Raw genomic sequence first — 19,192 nt, forward strand, 5'->3', positions numbered from 1 at the left:
GCGCGGAGGCCTGTGGGAAGAGGCGGTTGTCCTGCCAGGCCCGAGGTTTCCTGCGGACCTTCTCCCTCTGAGCGACCGGGACCGACCAGCAGGGCCGAGCTGGAGGCACTGGGGCTGCTGGGGTCTCTTCTCTTGGGGCTACTGCAGACCGTGGGGCCAGACCCCTTGGGGCCCTGTGTGCCCGAGCCGCGCAGGGGCACGCTTGTCTGGGGACAGGAAGCACCAAAGGGCCCCGATAGCGCCTGTCCCTGCTGCCAGGGGTGTCGCGGGCCGGGGGCGTCCAGAGGCAGGTCTCTCCACAGTTCTGTGCCAGCTGCTCGGACCCCGCGCTGCTCCCAGCAGAGGGCGACCCGCCGCAGACCCGGGCCGAGTCCTGTCCACCGGGGCCTGGCCGCTGACCGCCCCTCAGCAGGGCCGGTGCAGAGGTGCGCGAGGCCGGGTCCCCTCTGCTCCCGCATCCCCACGGCTGCGCCCACCGCCACCCCGGCCCCTCCGTTGTGCCTGCTGGGGTCTGACGAGGCAGGTTCATGTTTGCGGACATGACTTGGAGGCGCCCCCCTAGACGGGGCCTCCTCTGGGTCTCTCCAGTGAAGTGGGGTGAGCCTGCGGCCCACCCCTCCCCCCAGGCTCCACAGCCCTAACTCTGCCCCCAGCCCCGGGGCGTGGATGGCTCAGGAGCCCTGGCAGAGGCACCCCTTTCCTTTCGTGAGACACGCTCCTCCTGCCCTTTTCCTCTCAGGTGTCCAGTTTTGGGGGGGTCTGCTGCCCGTGGCCGGGCTGGATCCCAGGGGTCCTGCAGCTCTGCGGGTCCACGTTCACTTCCAGGCCGCCTGGCCTGTGCTCCCGTGTGACGCCCTGGGGCTGGGGGAGTGCGGCCATGCCTGGGGGCGAGAACAGCCTTCGTGCTGGGACCCCTCCCTGCCCGGAGTCCCCCCACTTCCGACACCAGCTGCAAGTTTGGGGGCCCCTGCGCTTCTGCCTGGTTCCAAATGCAGGGTCCCCCCCTTTCAGTGGAACCGCTCAGAGCCAGGTCGGTGCCTCCTCCCGCCACAGCGCCCACGCGGACAGAGCCCCTCAGGGGGAAGGGCAGTGGGGGGCCGCGGGCCGCGGGGTCTCTCGTGTGACCCCCTCATCCAGGTCGCTCATTTGTGACCGCTCAGGCACCCCGCCCGCCCGGAAAGTGGAGGCTCCCTCAGCAAGGCCTGAGGCGTCAGGCTCCGCCACCCGCCCCTCCCCCCCAGCGGCCAGCTCCAGCCCAGCTTCCTGGGGGGCGGGGGGCGCCGCGGCCCACTCCCCCGCTGGGTCAAGTAAGAGCTGAAGGCAGACGCTGGACTCCACGCGAAACTGAACTCCACCCCAGAAATCCGGCCCTGGGGCGGACGGAGAAGCCGCGAGAAGCTGGCCTCTGCCGCTGGGGCCGCCGGCCCCTGGCCTCCGCCCTGGCCTCCCGGGCTGCGTGGGTGGAGTCGCCTGTCCAGGCGGGGCCGGGGCCGGGCGTGTCCGGGCTGCCGGCCACTGGGACGGCTTCTACGGTGTGTCCCGCCCATGGCCCTTCTCCTGCCCAGGGCGCGCAGCTAGGCCGGCCCTTTGTGGCCACCCCCCCACACACCCCACCCGCCTCCTTCCCAGCCGCCGGCCCCTGCTGTGTGCCGGGCCCGCTGGGACGGGCGGCTCCGCCGTCCAGGTGAGCGCCGGTTCCGGGCCAGCGTGCAGCCTGGGCGCGGCCCCTCTCTGGGCCTGAGACGGCGCGGCCTCCTTTCACGCTTCCACACCCCCCTCCTTCCCAGCCCGCGCGGAGGAGCCCCGGGGCCAGAGGCCAGCAGGCTGGACCCGCACTCACCCGTGCGCCCACATCCCGGCCGCGGGCACCACCTGCCTGAGCGTCTGCCCTCGGCAGCGGGCCAAGGCACGTCACCTCAGTCCCGGGGTCCCTCGGAGGTCAGGGTGGGACACGGGGTGTTTCCTCCGACTTCTGCTGACGCGCCCCTGTTGAAGCCCGGCGACTGCGGGTCCAGTTTGAATAGGAAGGGGGTGGACAGAGGAGAAGGAATTTTGCAAACTAAAAGGAAAATGACAGAACTGACGCCAGCAAGGCTACCGGGCGACGCGCCAGGGGGCCCATGTACGGAACAGCCCGCCAGTATCTCCTCAGGTTCTCCAGGGCAGACCACGCCTCGGGCCAGTCAGCCACAGGAAGCTTCAAAGAGCTGACATCATGGGAGCTGCTGTTCAGCCCCACTGTAACGTGGACATCAAACCACACTTCTAAATAGCTTGCGGGTCAAAGGAAAGTGACGCTGAAACAGGAGTGTGGGGTGCAGCCAAAGCAGCGCCTGGAGGGAAAGCAACGGCTTTAAAATGCCCGCAGGAGACAAGACGGCCTCAGGGAAACACAGAAAGGCCGGCTGTCTCCAGCTGGAGGGCAGCCCGAGCCCAGGGGCCAGCAGGAAACCCCGAAGACTGGAGCGGAAATGGCCGCGCCTGCGGCGGCCACCCACTGAGTAACACGCGAGTCACCCCAGCGCGCGAGGGGGCCGCGGCCAGTCTGTCAGCAAACCAGAGCGCGCGGCGGGCGCCCGAGCTGACCAGCCCCCGTCCCCACCGAGGAGCCAGCGCCCAGCACAGCCGCGGAGGAGGCCCGGCCGGCGCCCGGGTGCTCAGGGCTCGGCAGAGCCGCAGAGCGTCAGGGCCCCTCGGCGCCCCCCGTGAGCAGGCCTGAGGCCCCGAAGCGTGGGCACCCCGGGGCCGCGGGGCCGGCTGGGATTGCGGACCCCGCCGGGCCACCCCGCTCGAAGGGAGAAAACCCCCAGCGTCGCCCGCCCGTGCTAGGAAGCGGACACCGCGGGCGGCAGGGGGCCGTGTCGCCGCGAGAGGCGCCCTCGGCCGGGCAGCGCGGTGCCCCAGCGCAGGGGTCAGTGCCGGTTCTGCCGGGCTGGAGGTGCGGGCGCGCCCGGCCCCTCCCCCGGCTTAGGGGGACGCGCCCGCTCCGCGGCTCTGACTCGGCCTTCACAGCCAGCGCCGCACTGACCTGACCCCGCCCCACTCTGCACCCCGGGGCGCGCCCCCTCCAGGCCGGGCGAAGCGAGGGCGCAGCTGGCCTGCGCCGGGGCACAGGGCGGAGGGCAGAGGGCGGCGCGGGGACAGTCGCTGGCGGGGCCCGGGGCGCAGCACACCTGGACCGAGTGTCCAGCAAGGGCCCGGCCGACGCGCGCTGGTCCGGCTGCGAGCAGGGGCACCGGCCGCCACCGCGCCGCACGCTCCCGCGGGGGGAGGCCCACAGGCGCGGGGCGTCCGCGGGCCCGGCTCCTTGGTCAGACTCGCCACCGGTTCTCCCCGAACGGACCGACGTCCCAGACAGCGCCTCGGCTTCCTGCCGGCGCTGGGGGAGAGTGGCCGTGCCCCCCCAGGGCGCTGCAGCCGGGACAGCGTCCTCTCCCAGCGCCCCGGACGACCGGCCGGGACCGCCGCCAGCTCCCGCCAGAGGGGGAGCGGCCCGGACCCCAGCCCTCCCCCGCCAGGCCGGGGAAGGCCCCGAGGGTCAGGCGACCTCAGCCCGCGAAGGCGGCGCACACGGGGAGGGCGGCCCACACGCCGCCGAAAGCGCGCTTGACGCCGCGAATCAGCGGCCGAGTCGGCGCCGGGAGAAGCCCTCTGGGCTGGCCGGGGCCCTCGCGCCGACCCCCGCGGGGACGAGTGGGTGACCGCTGTTCCCCGCTGCTGACCCCCGGGGGTTCCGCCGGGGCCGCCCTGGCGCTGCCTGAGGGGCCTGAGCCCAGGGCAGCGGATGCTCGAAACTGGACCTGGGGTTTGGTCCAGAACCGCCGTCTGCACCAGGAGTCGCCGAGCCGTGCCCTTCCGGGGCCCCCGCGGTGCGCATGCACACGTGCCCCAGCACCGGAGGGTCGATTCCAGCCCGACGAGTGGACTGAAGGGGCGGGGGCTTCCCGGGCAGCGCCAGGCGGTCACCACGGCGGCCTGGGCTCATCCCCGGCCAGGAGCTGCCCCCCGGGACGCGGCAGCCCGCGCGTCTCCCCGCTGACCCCTCAGCAGGGTGTTCCCGGGCATCTGCCTGTCCCGCTCCCCGCTCTCTCCGGTGGGTCTTCTCAGTCCCTGCGACCGTGGCCTGTACCCCGCTTAAATAAAAAATAAACCCCCAATAAATACCCGGAGGATGAAGAAGAGCAGCCTCATGCAGACAAGCGTGACCCCGCGGCCAGCGCGGGAGCAGAGCCTGGGGGCGCCGTCCGGGCCTGGCCGCTCTGCAGCCCGGAGTGGCCTCCTGGTGTGGGAGGAGCGGCCGCCGGGGCCACCCGGGCCACCCTGACCGCCCCAGGGCCGCGCTCATGCGCATCTGCTGGACGGCGGCCACACGGGCTGCGCTGCCCGCACTGCCAGCGCCCCTTCCCTCCGCAAGGCTGCCTCCTGGCCCCGCATGCAGCGGCGCGACCGCGCAGAGAACCGCCTCCGGGCAGCCGGCCGGCCAGCAGGCCGGGCGGGGGCGCGCAGTCCAGGCGCTGCCGGCGCGCGGCGTGGACTTTCCCCGGCGGGTCTATGATCTCCCCGAGGAGAAGCCGGGACCGGCCTGGACAAGAGCCAGAGCCCGGCGCGGGGGAGGAGCCGGGGCGGCGGAAGCCCTGGCCGGGGGAGGCAGGCCCGCAGCCCCCCGCAACCGAGGGAGGGGCTCGCCCCCGGGGCTGGCAGGCGGGGGTCCAGCCGCAGCGGCTCCCACCAGCAGGGCTGGCCCTCGCCTGTGCCTCGGGCCCCAGACCGCTCTGGGGGTGGGGGCAGAGCCGGGAAGGCAAACAGCGGGGAGCAGCCCGGCGCCCCTGCAAGGGAGGAGGAGCAGCGCCAGACGCCGGCTGCCCGGAGGTCACAGGAGGCTGGGCCGGCGGGGAGCCAGGAGAACCCCACCCGGCTGTTAGGAAACGGGGGGGGGGGGGAGGTCAGCAGTGCTGACCCCGGGCGCTCGGGCTTAACTCCCGCGTGGCCATCTGCCGAATGGGGGGCCGAGCAGCTGCCCGAGGGCCCCCACCCTCAGCAGGGCGCCAGGCAAGCATAGGGGCTGCTTCTCCAGGGTCGCCCAAGCCCACCCGAGCACCAGCCTTCCAGACTGCTCCAAGGGCAGCCCTGGCAGTCGTCCCGCGACCCCTCCCACCCCGCAGGCGCGAGCCCTGTGGGCCCTGGAGCAGCCCCCCCGCCCAGAGGCGCTTCCGGGCACTGGAGCTGCCGCTGGCCCCTGGCACTAGGGGTTAACGGCCCGGGGCCAGCAGGGCTGGACTGGCCAGGGGCAGGCGCCCCAGCGGTGGGGAAATCCAGAGGGCAGGAGCAGCGGGCGCTGCAGAGGCCCACTCGCTGCCCACCTGCGCCAGCTCTGCACCGGGATGGCCCCCAGGAGAGGTGAGAGCTGAGCCCGGGCGGGGGCAGCTGAGGGCTCCAGGGGTCTCTGCTGCTGCAAGGGGGGGGCCCAAGGCCCAGGTCCCTCCTCCGCCTACCCCTGTGCGGTGCCCAGGGCGAGGGCGGGGGCGGGGGCTCTCCCCACACTCAGGCCTCACCCTGGACCCTCCGCCAGCCTGGGCGTGGGGCCCCACTGGGACTCCAAGGTCCGAGGGCAGGGGTGGCCTGGTGCCCAGCGGAGCATTGCAGGGGAGTCTGACGCCCTTTGACCGGAGGCACTCCCGGGCCCCCGGAGAGTCGGGGTGCGGGCTTCCTGCTCACCCCAAGCGAGGGCCGTGCCCCTTCCTCTCCTCACATCAGCGCTGGGCCCCGTCCGGGCGTCGGCTACAGCCCCAGGGAGCAGGTAGGTGAGTGTCCCCGCCTGGGAGCTGCACCAGGGCAGCCGCCCCCCACCTTCCATTCACTGTCCAGCCCCTGGCCTCTGCGTGCCCCGCTCCTGTCCACCACCCGGCCCGGGGGGACCACCCCACGGGCCCCGGCTGAGCAGGCCAGGTGGGCGCTGAGCCCAGAGGCATCAGGTTGGCTGCCTGGCTCCTGACCACGACACACCTCCCCCAGCCCCGAAGCCCTCCCAAGCTGCTCTCCCCGCAGGAGGCTGGGCCCTGCTGCTGCCGCTCCTGTGGGCAGCACTGGGTATCTGGGGTGCGGAGCTGGGAGCGCCGGGGGCCGCGGAGGCACCCCCCTGCCCGGTGGCCTGCACCTGCAGCCTTGATGACGGCGTGGACGAGCTCAGCGTCTTCTGCAGCTCCCGGAACCTGACGCGGCTGCCCAGCGGCGTCCCCACGGCCACCGGGGCCCTGTGGCTGGACGGCAACAACCTGTCCTCCATCCCCGCGGCCGCCTTCCAGAACCTGTCCCGGCTGAGCTTCCTCAACCTGCAGGGCAGCGGGCTGGCGGGGCTTGAGCCGCAGGCGCTGCTGGGCCTGCAGCGTCTCTACCACCTACACCTGGAGCGGAACCAGCTGCGCAACCTGGCAGCCGGCACCTTCCAGCACACGCCGGGCCTGGCCTCGCTCGGCCTCAGCAACAACCTTCTCACCCGGCTGGAAGACGACCTCTTCCAGGGCCTGGCTGGCCTCTGGGGCCTGGACCTGGGCTGGAACGGGCTGGTGGCGCTGCCCGACGCCGTTTTCCGGGGGCTGGCCAGCCTGCGCGAGCTGGTGCTGGCGGGGAACAGGCTGGCCTACCTGCAGCCGCCGCTCTTCTGCGGCCTGGGCGAGCTCCGCGAGCTGGACCTCAGCCGCAATGCGCTGCGCGGCGTCAAGGCCCAGGTCTTCGTCAAGCTGCCCCGGCTGCAGAAGCTCTACCTGGACCACAACCTCATCGCGGCCGTGGCCCCCGGCGCCTTCCTGGGCATGAAGGCGCTGCGCTGGCTGGACCTGTCCCACAACCGCGTGGCAGGCCTGCGGGGGGACAGCTTCCCCGGGCTGCTGGGCCTGCATGTGCTGCGCCTGTCGCACAACGCCATCGCCAGCCTGCGGCCCGGCACCTTCCGCGACCTGCACGCCCTGGAGGAGCTGCAGCTAGGCCACAACCGCCTGCGGCAGCTGCCAGAACGTGCCTTCGAGGGCCTGGGCCGGCTGGAGGTGCTGACGCTGGACCACAACCAGATCCAGGAGGTGCAGGCGGGCGCCTTCCTGGGCCTCCTCAGCGTGGCCGTCATGAACCTCTCTGGCAACTGCCTGCGGGACCTGCCAGAGCAGGCCTTCCGGGGCCTGGGCCAGCTGCACAGCCTGCACCTGGAGCGCAGCTGCCTGGGCCGCGTGCGCCGCCACACCTTCGCCGGGCTCTCGGGGTTGCGCCGGCTCTTCCTGCGCGACAATGGCATCACCGCCATCGAGGAGCACAGCCTGCAGGGGCTGGGCGAGCTGCTGCAGCTGGACCTCAGCGCCAACCAGCTCTCCCACCTGCCCGCACAGCTCTTCCAGGGCCTCGGCAAGCTGGAGTACCTGCTGCTGCCCCGCAACCAGCTGGCGGAGCTGCCACCGGACGCCCTGGCGCCCCTGCAGCGGGCCTTCTGGCTGGACGTGGCCCACAACCGCCTGCGCACCCTACCCCGGGAGCTGCTGGCGCCGCTGGGGCGGCTGCGCTTCCTCAGCCTCAGGAACAACTCACTGCGGACCTTCGAGCCGCAGCCCCAGGGCCTGGAGCGCCTGTGGCTGGAGGGCAACCCCTGGGACTGTGGCTGTGCCCTGCGGGCCCTGCGGACCCTGGCCCTGCAGCAGCCTGGCGTGGCACCCCGCTTCGTGCGGGCCGAGGCCGAGGGGGAGGACGGCCAGCCGCCCGCCTACGCCTACAACAACATCACCTGTGCCAGCCCCCCGGGCGTGGCCGGCCGCGACCTGCGGGACCTGGGGGAGACCCACTTCGAGCACTGCTGAGCCGCCCGCGCGACTCCCTCCCAGGCCCGGCGGCCTCGCTGGGGGGTGGGGGAGGCGGGAGGAGGGCGCGGCAGCCTCCCCCCACCCCCGCTGCGCTGGCATTAAAGTACTTTGCACGCTCTGTGGCGGGTGACCCGGAGCCAGCCCCTGCGCCGCCCCCGCCAGGGCCCCTCCCTGCCACCTGCCCCCTCCTTGTCCCCAGAGGCGGGGGACCTCCAGCCACGTGCAGCCTGCGCACCCCTCTCCCCGCGCTCGCTGCCCGGCCAGCCTAGCCCGGGACAGGGGCACCAGCCGCTCACAAACCCCCCCCGCCCCGCCCCCAGGGCGCCCCCGCGGCAGAGGCTGAGGAGACCCGGGGTGAAAGCCCAGACGGGCACGTTTAATCGCCGCCTCCCACGAGCTCCCAGTTCCCGCGACGACCCCTCAGCGGCTCTGGCGGCGGGACAGGGAGGGCGCAGAGGGCCGGCCCACGCCAGGCCTCCGCACCAGCGCGCCCCGCGCCCGAGGCTCTCAGGACGGCCGGCTGAGGAGCTTCTGGACTATGGCGCGGAGCGCGGGGAACGCGGGGCTGCCGGGGAACTCGCTGATGAAGTCGCGCCCCTCGTCCAGGCGCCTCGTGAGCTCGGGGTCCAGCGGCACGGAGCCTGCGGGAACCAGAGGGGTGAGGGCGGCCGGGCGGCCAGGGGCCCCCTCGGGAGAGAGGGCGGACCCGCACCAGGACGCTCTGCTGGGCCCCGCTGGAACCCCCCACGGCCCCGCCCCGCCGACCCCCCCACGGCCCCCCCCACGCGCTCCGCCCTGGGCCCTTGGGGCTCACCTAGGAAGGGCACCCCCGCGAGCCGGGCCAGCTCCTCACCGCCTCCCCGGGAGAAGACGCTGGTGCACTCCTGAGGGCAGAGCGCAGTGACTGGGGACGCCCACTCCGCACAGGCGGGCAGCGCCACCCCGGACGCCCAGACTCACCGCACAGTGCGGACACACGAAGCCACTCATGTTCTCCACGAGCCCCACGACCCGCAGGCCCGCCTTCCTGCAGAAGGTCAGCTCCCGCCGCACGTCCCCCACGGACACCGCCTGGTGCGAAGCAGCCGAGGACACGGGGGTGGGCGTCCCGGGCCTCGCCCGCCATGGGTGCCCGCGGGCTCAGCTACTCGCGATACCTGGGGCGTGGTGACCACGAGCGCGTCCAGCGGACTGTAGGGGCGCAGGGCCTCCAGGGCGGCCGTGTGCTCGTCAGAGGTTCCCGGGGGCGTGTCCACGACCAGGTAGTCCAGCGGCCCCCAGGCCACATCGCTCACGAACTGCTTTATCAGCGCTGCAGACGGCGGGAGTCGGCTCAGAAGGGCGCCCCCAGCCTCCACCCCAGGGCCTTGCTGGCCTGGGCCCGGTGGCCGGGCCTCAGCAAGGGGTGGGACCTGTGGCCCTTCGGGGCTCCTACCGGGACAGGAAAACCCTGCGCTGAGCGCCAGGCTGTCTGGCCCTGAAGCAGCTGCCTGCTGCCCAGCCACCATGGCCCCGGCGGGGAGAGCACCACCCGCTGCCAGGCCCTCGTGCCCTCCTGCCCATCTCCCACCCCCGCCTTCCCCAGGCCTCGGAGGGGGCTCTGCGGCTCTCCTGGGCAGGGGCAGGTGGGAGGACAGGGTCCCTGCTGCCGTTACCACTCTTCTTGGGGCCTCTCCACACCACGGCCTCGTCCGGCCGCTCCAGCAAGAAGCCCACAGACATGAGGGCCAGGGTCTGCTCCTGGTCCAGGAAGACGGGCACCCAGCCGGCGGCGCACTGGTGCACGGCCCTGCCCTGCGCCCCGAGCATGCGGGGGACACTGGGGCCGCACAGGTCGACGTCCAGGATCCCCACCTGCAAGCGGGCAGCGTGAGGCGCCCGGGTGGGCCACCCCGTGAGGGTCTGGGGCGCCAGGCCAAGGCGGGGTGCTCACCTTCTTGCCCGCGTGGCGCAGGGCGAGAGCCAGCTCCGTGGAGATGGTGCTTTTGCCCACACCCCCCTTCCCGGAGAGGACCAGGATGACGTGCGGGACGCCCGCCAGGCTTCCGGGCTCTGTCGAGGGGACACAGAGGTCGGGCAGGATCCCCGCCCCCCACCCAGTCTCGAGGTCAGGCCCAGGGCGGGGCCCAGATGGGGCCCTGCAGCTCGAGCAAAACCCCCATGGAAGGGCCCCAGGGGGCTCCCCTGTGCGCACAAGCCCTTGCACCCCATTAGCAGGGGGCGCCAGGCCGCGCCCCCGGAGGAGGTGCTCCTGGCGGCCCCTCGCGAGGAGGCTGCGGCCAGCACTGAGGGCCCCGGCGGCCGCTCGCCCGCTGGCAGGTTCAAGGCCACGGTGTGCCCCGCGCCTGCCGCCCAGCGAGGCCCACGCGAGGCCGCGCTGCCCCCGCCGTCCTGCCGGCCCCTCCGCGCCCAGAGCCCCGCGGCCGCGCGCCCCGCAGCAAGGCGGCCTCTGGGGCCCGGCGCCCCTCGCCGGGCAGCTCAAGGCCTCCCGCCTGCAGCGAACTCGGGGCGCGGGGCCTGGCCTTGGGCAGTCGGGGGGCCAGGCCGGGGCCCCCCAGGCGCGCGTGACGGAGGCGAGGCGCCCTCCGGCGGGTGAAGCGGGCTTTACCGACCCGCGCTTCCCGGCCCCGCTCGCGGGCCTCGCCGCCAGGGACGGGCCCAAGCCGCGCCCGCCCGGGGCCCCCGCCCCGCGGCCCCGGCCCCGCCCCGCGGCCCCGGCCCCGCGGCCACTCACCCGCCGCCGCCTCCATCCCGCCGCCCGCGCGGCCCCGCCCCCCGCGGCGCCCGGGCCAATGGGCCGCGAGGGCCCGCCCCCGGCGCCCCGCGATAGGCCGCGCGCCCGCGCCTCAGCCAATCAGCTCGCACGGGGCGCGCGCCGCTTCCGCCGCAGGACGGCCGGGCCGCCGCACTTCCGCGTCCGCGCCCGGATGCGGGGCCGCCCCGCCGCGCCCCGAGCCCCCGGGGCCGCGCCCCCCGCCGCCGGCGGCCTCGGGCGGGAGCGGGGGGACGCGGCGCCGGGCCCGCCGGCCCCGCCCGCCCGCCGGCCAGAGGTGCGCGCGCGGGGCTGTCTGCGGCGGGCGGGCGGGGGTCGGCTCGCCGGGGGCGCGGGCCGGCCCGTCCGCGCCCGGTCCCGGCCCGGCCCGCCCCCCGCCCGGGGCCGTCCCCCGCGGGGCCCGGCGCTGCTGCGCGCGGCCCGCGGCGGGGCGGCCTGGACACCCCCGGGCCGCTCGGCCCCGCGCGCCGGAGGCCCCGTGTGGGGGCCGCGCGGGCGGGGGGCGCCGGAGGCGCGCGGAGGTCGCCGGGCCGCGGGCACCTCGGCGGCTCGCGGGCCGGGGTTTCCGGAGGGGGCGGCGGTGCCGGGGCCGCCGCGGCGGGCGGGCCTCCCGGGGAGGGGGAGGCGGGCGGGCCGGCGGCGGGAGGGCGGGGCGGGCGCTGAGGCGCCGCCGGTCGAAGTGGACGACAGAGGCGGGGCCGGGGCCGACCCGAGATGCCCGAGGGACGTGCTCCGCCGGCGGCTGGCCGGGCTGGCCGGGCCGGCCCTGGGAGCTCAGCGCGGCCCGGCTGCGTGGAGGGCGCTGCTTGCCCCCGCCAGGGCCTCCTTGAGCTGCGCGGCCACTGGAGTGAAGTCCGGTTGCCGGGCGCGGCTGTGGTCACGGCAGCTCGGCCTGGCCGGGCGCCGTGGCCACGGGGGTTGCCGGAGACGCCGGGTGCCCGTGTCCTATGTTCTCAGAACCTGCGCCTTCTTCCAGATCCTGCCCACCATGGCCAGGCGCCCCCGGAGCAGCAGGGCATGGCCCTTTGTCCTGAGCGCAGCCCGCCGGGACACCGACACCCGGCCCGCGGCTCTGGCAGGGACCGGCCATACCTGCGGGTACAACTCTGATGGGCAGGTAGGCCCAGCAGGTGAGGCGGGCATGGTGGGCCAAGGTGTGGAGCTCCCTCGGCGCCCCCAGGGGCAATGGACACAAAGAGGAAGACGCCCCGGTGTCCAGCCAGCCCGCCCCGGACCTGCTGCTCCCAGCACTTCGGCTCCCCCCTGCGTCTTCCACTTGGACCCAGGGGCCCTGGGGTGCCTGGACCTCAGCAGATCCCCTGCTGCAGCTTGCTGCTCTGGTCAGCTTGCTCAGCAGAAACTTCTGTCTCCTCCACTCCGCCGGTTTCCGGAGCGGTGGCGTCACGGTGCCGTGGGTCCTCCCAGACGCCTGCACAGTCTCGCCGTCCCCGGCGCGGCACCTCCTGCGGGGTGGGGTGGGGTGGCAGCCGGAGCAGCGGGTGTCTGCGCTGCCTGGTCACCGTGCCGTGGCCTCCATGCCTGGTGGGCGGCGAGCAGAGCTGGAGGCAGCTGTGCCGAGTCACCTGCGCCACTGGGCTCAGTGGGTGGCTGGGGCTGCCTGGCCTGGGGCTGAATCAGAGGCCGTGTGAGCAGCCCCAGCCCTTCCTGGGGCCTCCGCCCAGGACAGCTCGGCTGGCCCACGTTCCTGTTCTGCCTCCGGCTCCCTCACATGGCCTGGAGCTGTCTGGGCCGTGGTCCTCTCGGCTGTGGGTGTGGGGCTCTGGGCAGGGCATGGTCTGGCCACTCAGCGCCCAGGTGGGGTCACGCACGCCCCCACGCTCTGTGGGTCTCTTGCGCTCAAGTCTCCCTAGGGCTGGTGATGGGCTGGGCGCCCACCTGCTGGCTGGACCTTGGGGCTGCAGCGCTCCCGCTGGGTCCCTACTCTGGTTGCCGTAGGGCACCTGCTGTCCTGTGCTTGCGGGCACTTGTGCTCCACACTCCCCCGCCTCCTGGGCTTTGCCTTCCTTGGACTCATCCACTTATCTCAGTTTCTGTGTGGCTGCCGTGGGCCGGGCTGCTCCTGAGCCCGGGTTACGGGAGGGGGCAGGGAAACAGGAGAGCAGGGGTGCAGGAAGGACAGGAGGGAGGCGGCCCCCCGGTCGGGGCGTCTGGTGCCTGCACTGTGGAGGAGCAGGGCTCTCCCCCGGGGCTTCGGAGCGGATGCGGCACAGGAGCCCGGGGTGAGGGTGTGGGCTGGAGCCGGCCGTGGCCTGTCTGCGCCCCGGCACCGGGAGGCCCCTGCCCCTTTGAGGCCGGCCAGAGCCCACAAAGCTTGTGTCCAGCTGGCGGGGTCTGCCAGTGGGGAGGCCAGGCCCCTGGGTGTGGAGCCCTGCGGGGGCGGAACCGTTGGGCAGGTGGGTCTCCGGGGGCCTCTTCCTGAGGCTGCGAGGCTCACAGGCTGCGGGAGGTGGGGTGAGAAGAGCAGAGGCCGGGCAGCGGCCCTCATGAGGGCCTCCCTGCCGCAGCCCACTCCGCGGAGCCGGGGGGCCGTGGAGCCCGCGGGGGCTGCTGTGCGCGGGCCGGGGTTGCCCTGGGAGGGCAGATCCTCTCCCCGGGTGTCAGTGGCCGCTGCGGGCGATGGGGCGGGGGGGGGCGCATCCTCAGCCTCCTCTCCCCCAGCACAGCGACTCAGACTCGGACCCCGAGTGCGCGGCCCTGCCGCCGTCTGTCCCCAGCGCCGTGCCCGTGACCGGGGAGTCCTTCTGCGACTGCGCCGGCCAGAGCGAGGCCTTCTGCGGCAGCCTGCACGCCGCACGCCGGGGCAAGGACTGCCGCTGCGGGGAGGAGGACGAGGGTGGGCGTGGGGAAGGCGGGCGGGGAGGCGGGCGCGGCCAGGAGGGTGGACTGGGCGGGTGGGCGGGCGGGCTGGGAGGGAGGGCGCGGCCGGGTGGGCGGGCTGGGAGGCGGCTGTAGCCCGGCTCCTCCGCAGACTTCGACTGGGTGTGGGACGACCTGAACAAGTCCGCAGCCGCCCTGCTGAGCTGCGACAACCGCCAGGTGAGCTTCCACACGGAGTACAGCTGCGGCACGGCGGCCATCCGGGGCACCAAGGAGCTGGGGGACGGCCAGCACTTCTGGGAGATCAAGATGACCTCGCCCGTCTACGGCACTGACATGGTAAGTGGCCGGCGGGGCGCGGGGGGTGGCGGGCACCTGGCCCGGCCCCTGCTGCCCGCGCCTCGTCCTCAGATGGTGGGCATCGGGACGTCGGAGGTGGACCTGGACAAGTACCAGCACACGTTCTGCAGCCTGCTGGGCCGGGACGAGGACAGCTGGGGCCTGTCCTACACCGGTGCGTGCGGGCGGGCGGCCAGGCGGAGGGGCGTGCGGGCAGGGGTGCCCGGCTCACGCGCCCGCCGCCCCCAGGGCTGCTCCACCACAAGGGCGACAAGACGAGCTTCTCCTCGCGCTTCGGCCAGGGCTCCATCATCGGCGTGCACCTGGACGCCTGGCACGGGACGCTGACCTTCTTTAAGAACAGGGAGTGCATAGGTGAGGGCGGCCGCGTCCGGGCGCCACAGCGGGGCGGGGCGGGCCTCACGCTGCAGCCTGAGGTGCAGCCACCTGCGGCCCGGCTCAGGCTGCGCGTCCCCCAGGAGTGGCGGCCACCAAGCTCCAGAACAGGAAGTTCTACCCGATGGTCTGCTCCACCGCGGCCAAAAGCAGCATGAAGGTCATCCGCTCCTGCGCCAGCGCCACCTCCCTGCAGTACCTGTGCTGCTACCGCCTGCGCCAGCTGCGGCCCAACTCCGGGGACACGCTCGAGGGCCTGCCCCTGCCGCCCGGCCTCAAGCAGCTGCTGCGCCACAAGCTGGGCTGGGTCCTGAGCATGCGCTGCGGCCGCCGCCAGCCCCCCGCGGCCGCTCCCAGCAGCCCCGAGCTCAGGCGCTGTCCACGGAAGCGCTGCCGACGGACCTAGCGGACCCTCCCGCGGACCCGGTGGGGCGGCCGCCCCGGGAGCCCAAGAGGGCCCAGGCTGGGCGGCACCGCGGGCCCCCCCGGGCGGCCTGGGGTGGGGCCTTCCTGAACTCGCCGTGCACGCGGCCGCTGCCGCTCCTGTCACCGAGATGGACAGAATAAACCCGGCGCTCGCGGCTGACCTGCACGGAGTGGGCGGGGCCGTCCTCCCGCTGCGGCTTTTCTCGCCCTAGAGCAGCCCCAGGCAGGGGTGCGCCCCCCGCTCCCCCGGGGTGTCCCGTGACTCGCCTGCGGGCCGCCTGTCCCTGCTGGGTTTCTGCAGGGAGAACCTTCCCTCCGGGGCCCATCCCAGCCACCCAGGCCGACCTCAAGTTCGTGGGCACAGCGAGGAGCCCAGGTCCAGCAGGAGGTTGCGGTGGGTGCTGGTCAGCAAGAGGCAGATGCGGCGGGAGAGGTCAGACCCCACCCTCCGGGGCCGTGCGCCCGCCTTCACCGGGAGGTCAGCCAGGACGGCCGGGCGCTCTTGCTCTGAGCTGCAGGCTGCGAAGCCTGGGCGGGCACAGGAGAGGTGGGCTGGGGCCTGGGAAGGAGGGGGGCTCACCTGCTGCAGCAGGTGAGGGGGGTGGGAGGGGAAGGCGGTGATGATGGCTTCCGCCACGTCCTAATTGAGCTGTGTGATCTGCCGGCCGCCAGACCCCCTCAGCCCCGCCCCTGCCCTGTCACCTGCGGGCTAGGGAGGGGGAGCAGTGCCCAGGGGCCATTGCACCTCCCCAGCCAGCCCTCCGAGGCCGTCCTCCCACAGCCTCTGCCACGCACTTGAGGGGCTGCTGGGCAAGGGCCCCGGGTAGCGCACTCATGTGCCGGACCAGCTCCTGCCAGGCGGCCACCAGCAGCATGTCCAGGTCCACCCAGAGCTGCAGCAGCACCAGGGCCTAGGGGGCCAAGCAGTGGCGTGGGGTGCAGCCTGCGCACCAGGGGACACCAGCCAAGCCCACCCCACCTGCTCCCTGGGGCCCAGCTGGGGCACCACAGCCAAGCCCCTCGCCAGGCCTGACCGCCTCACCTCCTCCACCTCTGCCCGGTCCGCTGGTGGGCGCCCCGGTGGCCACATCCGGGAACTGGGCTGGCGAGACTTGTGCAGAAAAGGCCACCCCCCAGTTCCCACGCCCCAGCGGCACCCCCCCTTCTTGAGTTCTTCCCCCAGACCCCCCCCTTCCCCAGAATGCCCTGGCCCAGCCAGGTAGCAGGGGGAGGTACAGCAGGTGGACGTCCAGGCCGACGACGACCAGGTGGGAGGCGGCAGGGCCCTCGGGAAGGAGCTGGGGCACCGGACAGGTGGCACTGTAGGTCTGCAGACCAAGAAGGCTCGCTGCACCCACTTGGGGCTGCAGCGAGGGCCCACAGACCGCTGCCGGTTTGTAGAAAGGAGGCGTGCTCGGGCAGCCCGCGGCGGGGCCAGGCTGTCAGGCTCCTGCGTGTCCCAGGCCCGGGGAGATTTGGGCTGCGCTCCCCACTCCCAATTTGCCTCTGAACTCCAGCCTGGCACACAGCAGGCGCCTGATAAATGCTGAACCTTGGACACTGGGGCCTGGTGCCAGCGTCTGCCAGTGGCCTCCAGTTCTCCGGGCGCAGGAGCCTGGGCTACAGGACAAGGGCTGGGCTGGCATCTGGGGTGCACCTGAGCCTCACCTGATGCCCTGGCCTGCTGCTGGCCCCAGCTCTCAGGGGATCTGCCCGGTGTCTGCGCCTCACTCCCAGCTGCTTCGTCCACCCCGACGCCCCCAGGGGCACTGGGCAAGGAGCTCCAGCCATGGCGCCCCCTTGGCCCCCTCCCCCTGAGCAGGACGGCAGAGGGGGACGGCGCCCCGCGGAGCAGGCACCTGCATCAGCTGCTCCAGCCCTGCAGAAACTCCTCTGGCTCCAGCAGCAGCAGGATGTGCTCGGCCACAGCCCCGGCCTGGGGGGAGGGGGGACACCTGCAGGGACTCCACGGGCACTGCCATCCTCGGCCCAGCCCAGGGGCGTTTGCTCAGAGGTCTCGGTCACGTCCTGCCCAGGGCTGTGTCCAGCGCCTCCCCCTGGCCAAGACCAGCCGGCCCGAGACGGAGGGCGCAGCCCGGGAGGGGCTCCTCGGCAGCGGCGGCCGAGTCTGCCTCTGGCCGGCCTGGCCTCACCCGGTTGGCGGTGGCCGGGGCCCCGCCTGCCAGGGCCACCCGGGAGGGGCGCGGGGCCGCGGCTGCTGCCCTCCAAGGCGGCAGCGCCTCAAGAAACGGGCCGGGCGGCACTCGCTCCGCGGGGGCGAGGCCCCGGCTCCCCCGAGGCTGCGGGCGGGGAGCTGGGGCTCCAGCAGGCACTCGCGGCCCAGGGCGGCCAGCAGGGCCGGGGCGGGAGGGGACAGCGCGGTCCCGCCTCCACCTGCGCGGTCGCTGCCCGGGGAGGCGGGGGGCGGCGGCCCGGCGAGGGGGCGGCGACAGGCGTGCGCCCGCGGCTCGAGCCGCACCTGGGTCCGCGCGCCCGGCCCCGCCCCGCCCCGGCCCGGCGCCCCCCGCTTCCGCCGCGGGCCTCGGCGCTTCCGGCGGCGGTTCCGGCCGGGCGCGGGCGGCCATGGCGCGCGGGAGGCCGCGGCCGATCGCCGAGCTCGCCCGCCGCGTGCGGGCCCTGCGCGAGCAGCGGGAGCGGCCGCGGGACGCGCCGCGCCGCGCGCTGGACCCCGAGGCGCTGCCCGCCCGGGCGCGGCCCGACGCGCGCCGCGAGAGCCGCCTGCTGCCGCTGCTGCGCCGCCTGCCGCTGCTCGGCCTGGGCCGCCTGGTCACGCGCAAGTCCTGGCTGTGGCGGCACGACGGCCCGAGCTACTGGCGCCTCACGCGCGTGCGGCCCGACGGCGCGGCGCAGGTGGGGGCCGCCCGGGGGGCGCCCGCCGCGGGCTCGGGCCGCGGGCTCGCTGAGCGCCCCTCGCTGTCTCCGCAGGGCCTGGACGGCGGCAGGGCCTGGGGCGTCCTGACCTTCAGAGGTGAGCGGCGGGGGCCGGCGGGGGCCGGGCGGGGGCGGCGGGGGGCGCCCGGGGGCGGGGGGGCGGGCAGCGCGCGCCACGGCCGGCCTCCCCGCAGGCAGGACGGAGCGCGCGCCGCGGGAGATCGCGCAGGCCGCGCACCACGACTGGCGGCTGGTGCCCAGGCACGCCGAGGCGGCCTTCACCGCGCCCGCGCCCGCGCCCGCGCCCGGCCCCCGCGCCGCGCCCTACCCGCCGCTCCTGCGCGCCATGATCCTCGCCGAGCGGCAGAAGAGCGGGGACCGCGGCGCGGAGGAGCCGGCGCTGAGCCTGGGGCGCGCCCCCGGGGACCCCTGGGACTACCCCGCGCCGCCGGGGCGCAGGCGGGCCGGGGGCGCGCCCGTCTAGGCGCCCCTGCCCCGCCGACCTCGCCCCTGCCGAGCCCCCCAATAAAGACACGTGCGCCACCGGCCTGTGCGTCTGCGTGCGGGGCGCCGGGGGGGCGGGGCGCCGGGGGGGCGGGGCGCCCGGCCGGGGCGCCGGGCCGAGCGGGCCCCTTTAAGCCGAGCCCCGCCCGCCGCCGCCGCCATGATCTGCCTGGTGCTGACAGTCTTCGCCAACCTCTTCCCGGCGGGTGAGCGGCGCGGGGCCGGGCGGGCCGGGCGGGGCGCCGGGGGGCGGGGCGCGGGGGTCCTGACGCCCCCGCCCCGCAGCCCGCGGCGGCGCGCACGAGCGCACCTTCGTGGCGGTGAAGCCGGACGGCGTGCAGCGGCGGCTGGTGGGCGAGGTGGTGCGGCGCCTGGAGCGGAAGGGCTTCCAGCTCGTGGCGCTCAAGCTGGTGCAGGTGGGCGGGCGCGGGCGCGGCGCGGGGGCCGGGCGGGGCGGGCGGGGCGGGCGGGGCTGAGCGCTCGTCCCCAGGCGCCCGAGGAGCTGCTGCGGGAGCACTACGCGGAGCTGCGCCAGCGCCCCTTCTTCGGCCGCCTGCTGCAGTACATGCGCTCGGGGCCCGTCGTGGCCATGGTGAGCCCGGGCGCGGCGGGCGGCGGGCGGCGGGCGGCGTCCCGGGCCGCGCTGACCCCCGCGCCCCGCAGGTGTGGCAGGGGCTGGACGTGGTGCGCGCCTCGCGGGCGCTCATCGGGGCCACGGACCCGGCCGACGCCCCGCCGGGCACCATCCGCGGGGACTTCTGCGTGGAGATCGGCAAGTAAGGCCGCGCCCCGCCCCGCCCCGCCCCGCCCCGCCCGTCCCCCCCGCGCCCCGGCCCGCCGCGCCCCGCCCCGTCCGGCCCCGCCCCGTCCGGCCCCGCCCGCCGCGCCCCGCCGCGCTCACGCCCCGCCCCGCCCCGCCCGCGCAGGAACGTGGTCCACGGCAGCGACTCGGTGGACAGCGCCCGCCGCGAGATCGCGCTCTGGTTCCGCGCGGACGAGCTGCTGTGCTGGGAGGACAGCGCCGGGCACTGGCTGTACGAGTAGCCGCCGCCCGCCCCCCCACCCCACCCCCGTCCCGTCCCCGTCCCCGCGCCGGCCTCTGGCGCCCGCCCCGCCCCGGCTCCTTTTATAATAAAGCGAAGGCGGCCCCGGGCCCGGCGGTGCTGTGTGGACACGTTTATTTCGC

At 75.1% G+C, this 19,192-nt stretch overlaps 6 protein-coding genes across 9 annotated transcripts; 4 read left to right on the forward strand and 2 right to left on the reverse strand.

The window, feature by feature from the left end:
• Positions 1-877: 877 nt before the first annotated feature.
• IGFALS (insulin like growth factor binding protein acid labile subunit) lies at positions 878-7,946 on the forward strand. The gene is made up of 7 exons (XM_054693931.1): positions 878-1,030; positions 1,630-1,684; positions 1,788-1,938; positions 2,153-2,240; positions 3,072-3,693; positions 5,670-5,797; positions 5,964-7,946. The coding sequence occupies exons 1-7, from the start codon at positions 878-880 to the stop codon at positions 7,833-7,835; spliced, it is 3,069 nt and encodes a 1,022-aa protein (XP_054549906.1). The 3' UTR covers positions 7,836-7,946.
• Positions 7,947-8,192: 246 nt separating this feature from the next.
• On the reverse strand, positions 8,193-10,595 carry NUBP2 (NUBP iron-sulfur cluster assembly factor 2, cytosolic). 3 transcript variants are annotated; one of them, XM_037504601.2, is made up of 7 exons: positions 10,573-10,595; positions 9,772-9,890; positions 9,494-9,692; positions 8,996-9,150; positions 8,799-8,909; positions 8,653-8,722; positions 8,193-8,479 (listed from the first exon to the last, which is right to left on the reverse strand). In XM_037504601.2, exons 1-7 carry the CDS (start codon positions 10,586-10,588, stop codon positions 8,346-8,348), a joined length of 804 nt encoding a protein of 267 aa, XP_037360498.1. In that variant the 5' UTR covers positions 10,589-10,595; the 3' UTR covers positions 8,193-8,345. The 3 variants fall into 3 exon arrangements, with proteins under 3 accessions (XP_037360498.1, XP_037360499.1, XP_054549869.1); XM_037504602.2 differs by lacking the exon at positions 10,573-10,595 and adding an exon at positions 10,451-10,469; XM_054693894.1 differs by lacking the exon at positions 10,573-10,595 and adding an exon at positions 10,447-10,464.
• A 277-nt stretch (positions 10,596-10,872) lies between these two features.
• SPSB3 (splA/ryanodine receptor domain and SOCS box containing 3) lies at positions 10,873-14,596 on the forward strand. Of its 2 annotated transcripts, none has more exons than XM_037507809.1 (7): positions 10,873-10,888; positions 11,588-11,728; positions 13,291-13,465; positions 13,601-13,788; positions 13,861-13,963; positions 14,038-14,163; positions 14,268-14,596. In XM_037507809.1, exons 2-7 carry the CDS (start codon positions 11,600-11,602, stop codon positions 14,588-14,590), a joined length of 1,044 nt encoding a protein of 347 aa, XP_037363706.1. In that variant the 5' UTR covers positions 10,873-10,888; positions 11,588-11,599; the 3' UTR covers positions 14,591-14,596. The 2 variants fall into 2 exon arrangements, with proteins under 2 accessions (XP_037363706.1, XP_054549868.1); XM_054693893.1 differs by having other exon boundaries at positions 13,291-13,432.
• Positions 14,597-14,676: 80 nt separating this feature from the next.
• EME2 (essential meiotic structure-specific endonuclease subunit 2) lies at positions 14,677-15,743 on the reverse strand (the record flags this gene model as incomplete). Its single annotated transcript, XM_037508108.1, has 3 exons — positions 14,677-15,193; positions 15,406-15,521; positions 15,653-15,743. Coding segments are annotated over 3 exons (444 nt in total), but the record flags the coding sequence as incomplete, so codon positions are not given.
• Positions 15,744-17,193: 1,450 nt separating this feature from the next.
• Positions 17,194-17,986, forward strand: MRPS34 (mitochondrial ribosomal protein S34). Its single transcript, XM_037508109.1, has 3 exons — positions 17,194-17,481; positions 17,557-17,599; positions 17,697-17,986. Exons 1-3 carry the CDS (start codon positions 17,194-17,196, stop codon positions 17,984-17,986), a joined length of 621 nt encoding a protein of 206 aa, XP_037364006.1.
• Positions 17,987-18,141: 155 nt separating this feature from the next.
• On the forward strand, positions 18,142-19,068 carry NME3 (NME/NM23 nucleoside diphosphate kinase 3). The gene is made up of 5 exons (XM_037507810.2): positions 18,142-18,212; positions 18,292-18,422; positions 18,497-18,598; positions 18,670-18,782; positions 18,933-19,068. Exons 1-5 carry the CDS (start codon positions 18,167-18,169, stop codon positions 19,048-19,050), a joined length of 510 nt encoding a protein of 169 aa, XP_037363707.1. The 5' UTR covers positions 18,142-18,166; the 3' UTR covers positions 19,051-19,068.
• Positions 19,069-19,192: the final 124 nt, after the last annotated feature.

This window comes from Talpa occidentalis, unplaced genomic scaffold, assembly GCF_014898055.3.
Source record: "Talpa occidentalis isolate TD23 unplaced genomic scaffold, MPIMG_talOcc4v2.1 talOcc4.12, whole genome shotgun sequence".
In the NCBI taxonomy this organism is placed as follows: domain Eukaryota; kingdom Metazoa; phylum Chordata; class Mammalia; order Eulipotyphla; family Talpidae; genus Talpa; species Talpa occidentalis.

Coding starts and splice junctions, on each gene's coding strand:
- NUBP2 (XM_037504601.2), bottom strand. Junction 8,723..8,798: donor TCGTGTGTCCGCACTGTGCG/GTGAGTCTGGGC, acceptor CTCTGCCCTCAG/GAGTGCACCAGCGTCTTCTC. Junction 8,480..8,652: donor CGCGGGGGTGCCCTTCCTAG/GTGAGCCCCAAG, acceptor TGGTTCCCGCAG/GCTCCGTGCCGCTGGACCCC.
- IGFALS (XM_054693931.1), top strand. CDS start 878: ATGCCTGGGGGCGAGAACAGCCTTCGTGCTGGGACCCCTCCCTGCCCG. Junction 1,939..2,152: donor AGTCCCGGGGTCCCTCGGAG/GTCAGGGTGGGA, acceptor GTATCTCCTCAG/GTTCTCCAGGGCAGACCACG. Junction 2,241..3,071: donor AGCTGCTGTTCAGCCCCACT/GTAACGTGGACA, acceptor CGCCCCCTCCAG/GCCGGGCGAAGCGAGGGCGC.
- NME3 (XM_037507810.2), top strand. CDS start 18,167: ATGATCTGCCTGGTGCTGACAGTCTTCGCCAACCTCTTCCCGGCGG. Junction 18,213..18,291: donor CGCCAACCTCTTCCCGGCGG/GTGAGCGGCGCG, acceptor CCCGCCCCGCAG/CCCGCGGCGGCGCGCACGAG. Junction 18,423..18,496: donor TGGCGCTCAAGCTGGTGCAG/GTGGGCGGGCGC, acceptor GCTCGTCCCCAG/GCGCCCGAGGAGCTGCTGCG.
- MRPS34 (XM_037508109.1), top strand. CDS start 17,194: ATGGCGCGCGGGAGGCCGCGGCCGATCGCCGAGCTCGCCCGCCGCGTG. Junction 17,482..17,556: donor GGCCCGACGGCGCGGCGCAG/GTGGGGGCCGCC, acceptor CTGTCTCCGCAG/GGCCTGGACGGCGGCAGGGC. Junction 17,600..17,696: donor GGGCGTCCTGACCTTCAGAG/GTGAGCGGCGGG, acceptor GCCTCCCCGCAG/GCAGGACGGAGCGCGCGCCG.
- SPSB3 (XM_037507809.1), top strand. CDS start 11,600: ATGGCCAGGCGCCCCCGGAGCAGCAGGGCATGGCCCTTTGTCCTGAGC. Junction 13,964..14,037: donor CTGGGGCCTGTCCTACACCG/GTGCGTGCGGGC, acceptor CGCCGCCCCCAG/GGCTGCTCCACCACAAGGGC. Junction 14,164..14,267: donor TAAGAACAGGGAGTGCATAG/GTGAGGGCGGCC, acceptor CGCGTCCCCCAG/GAGTGGCGGCCACCAAGCTC.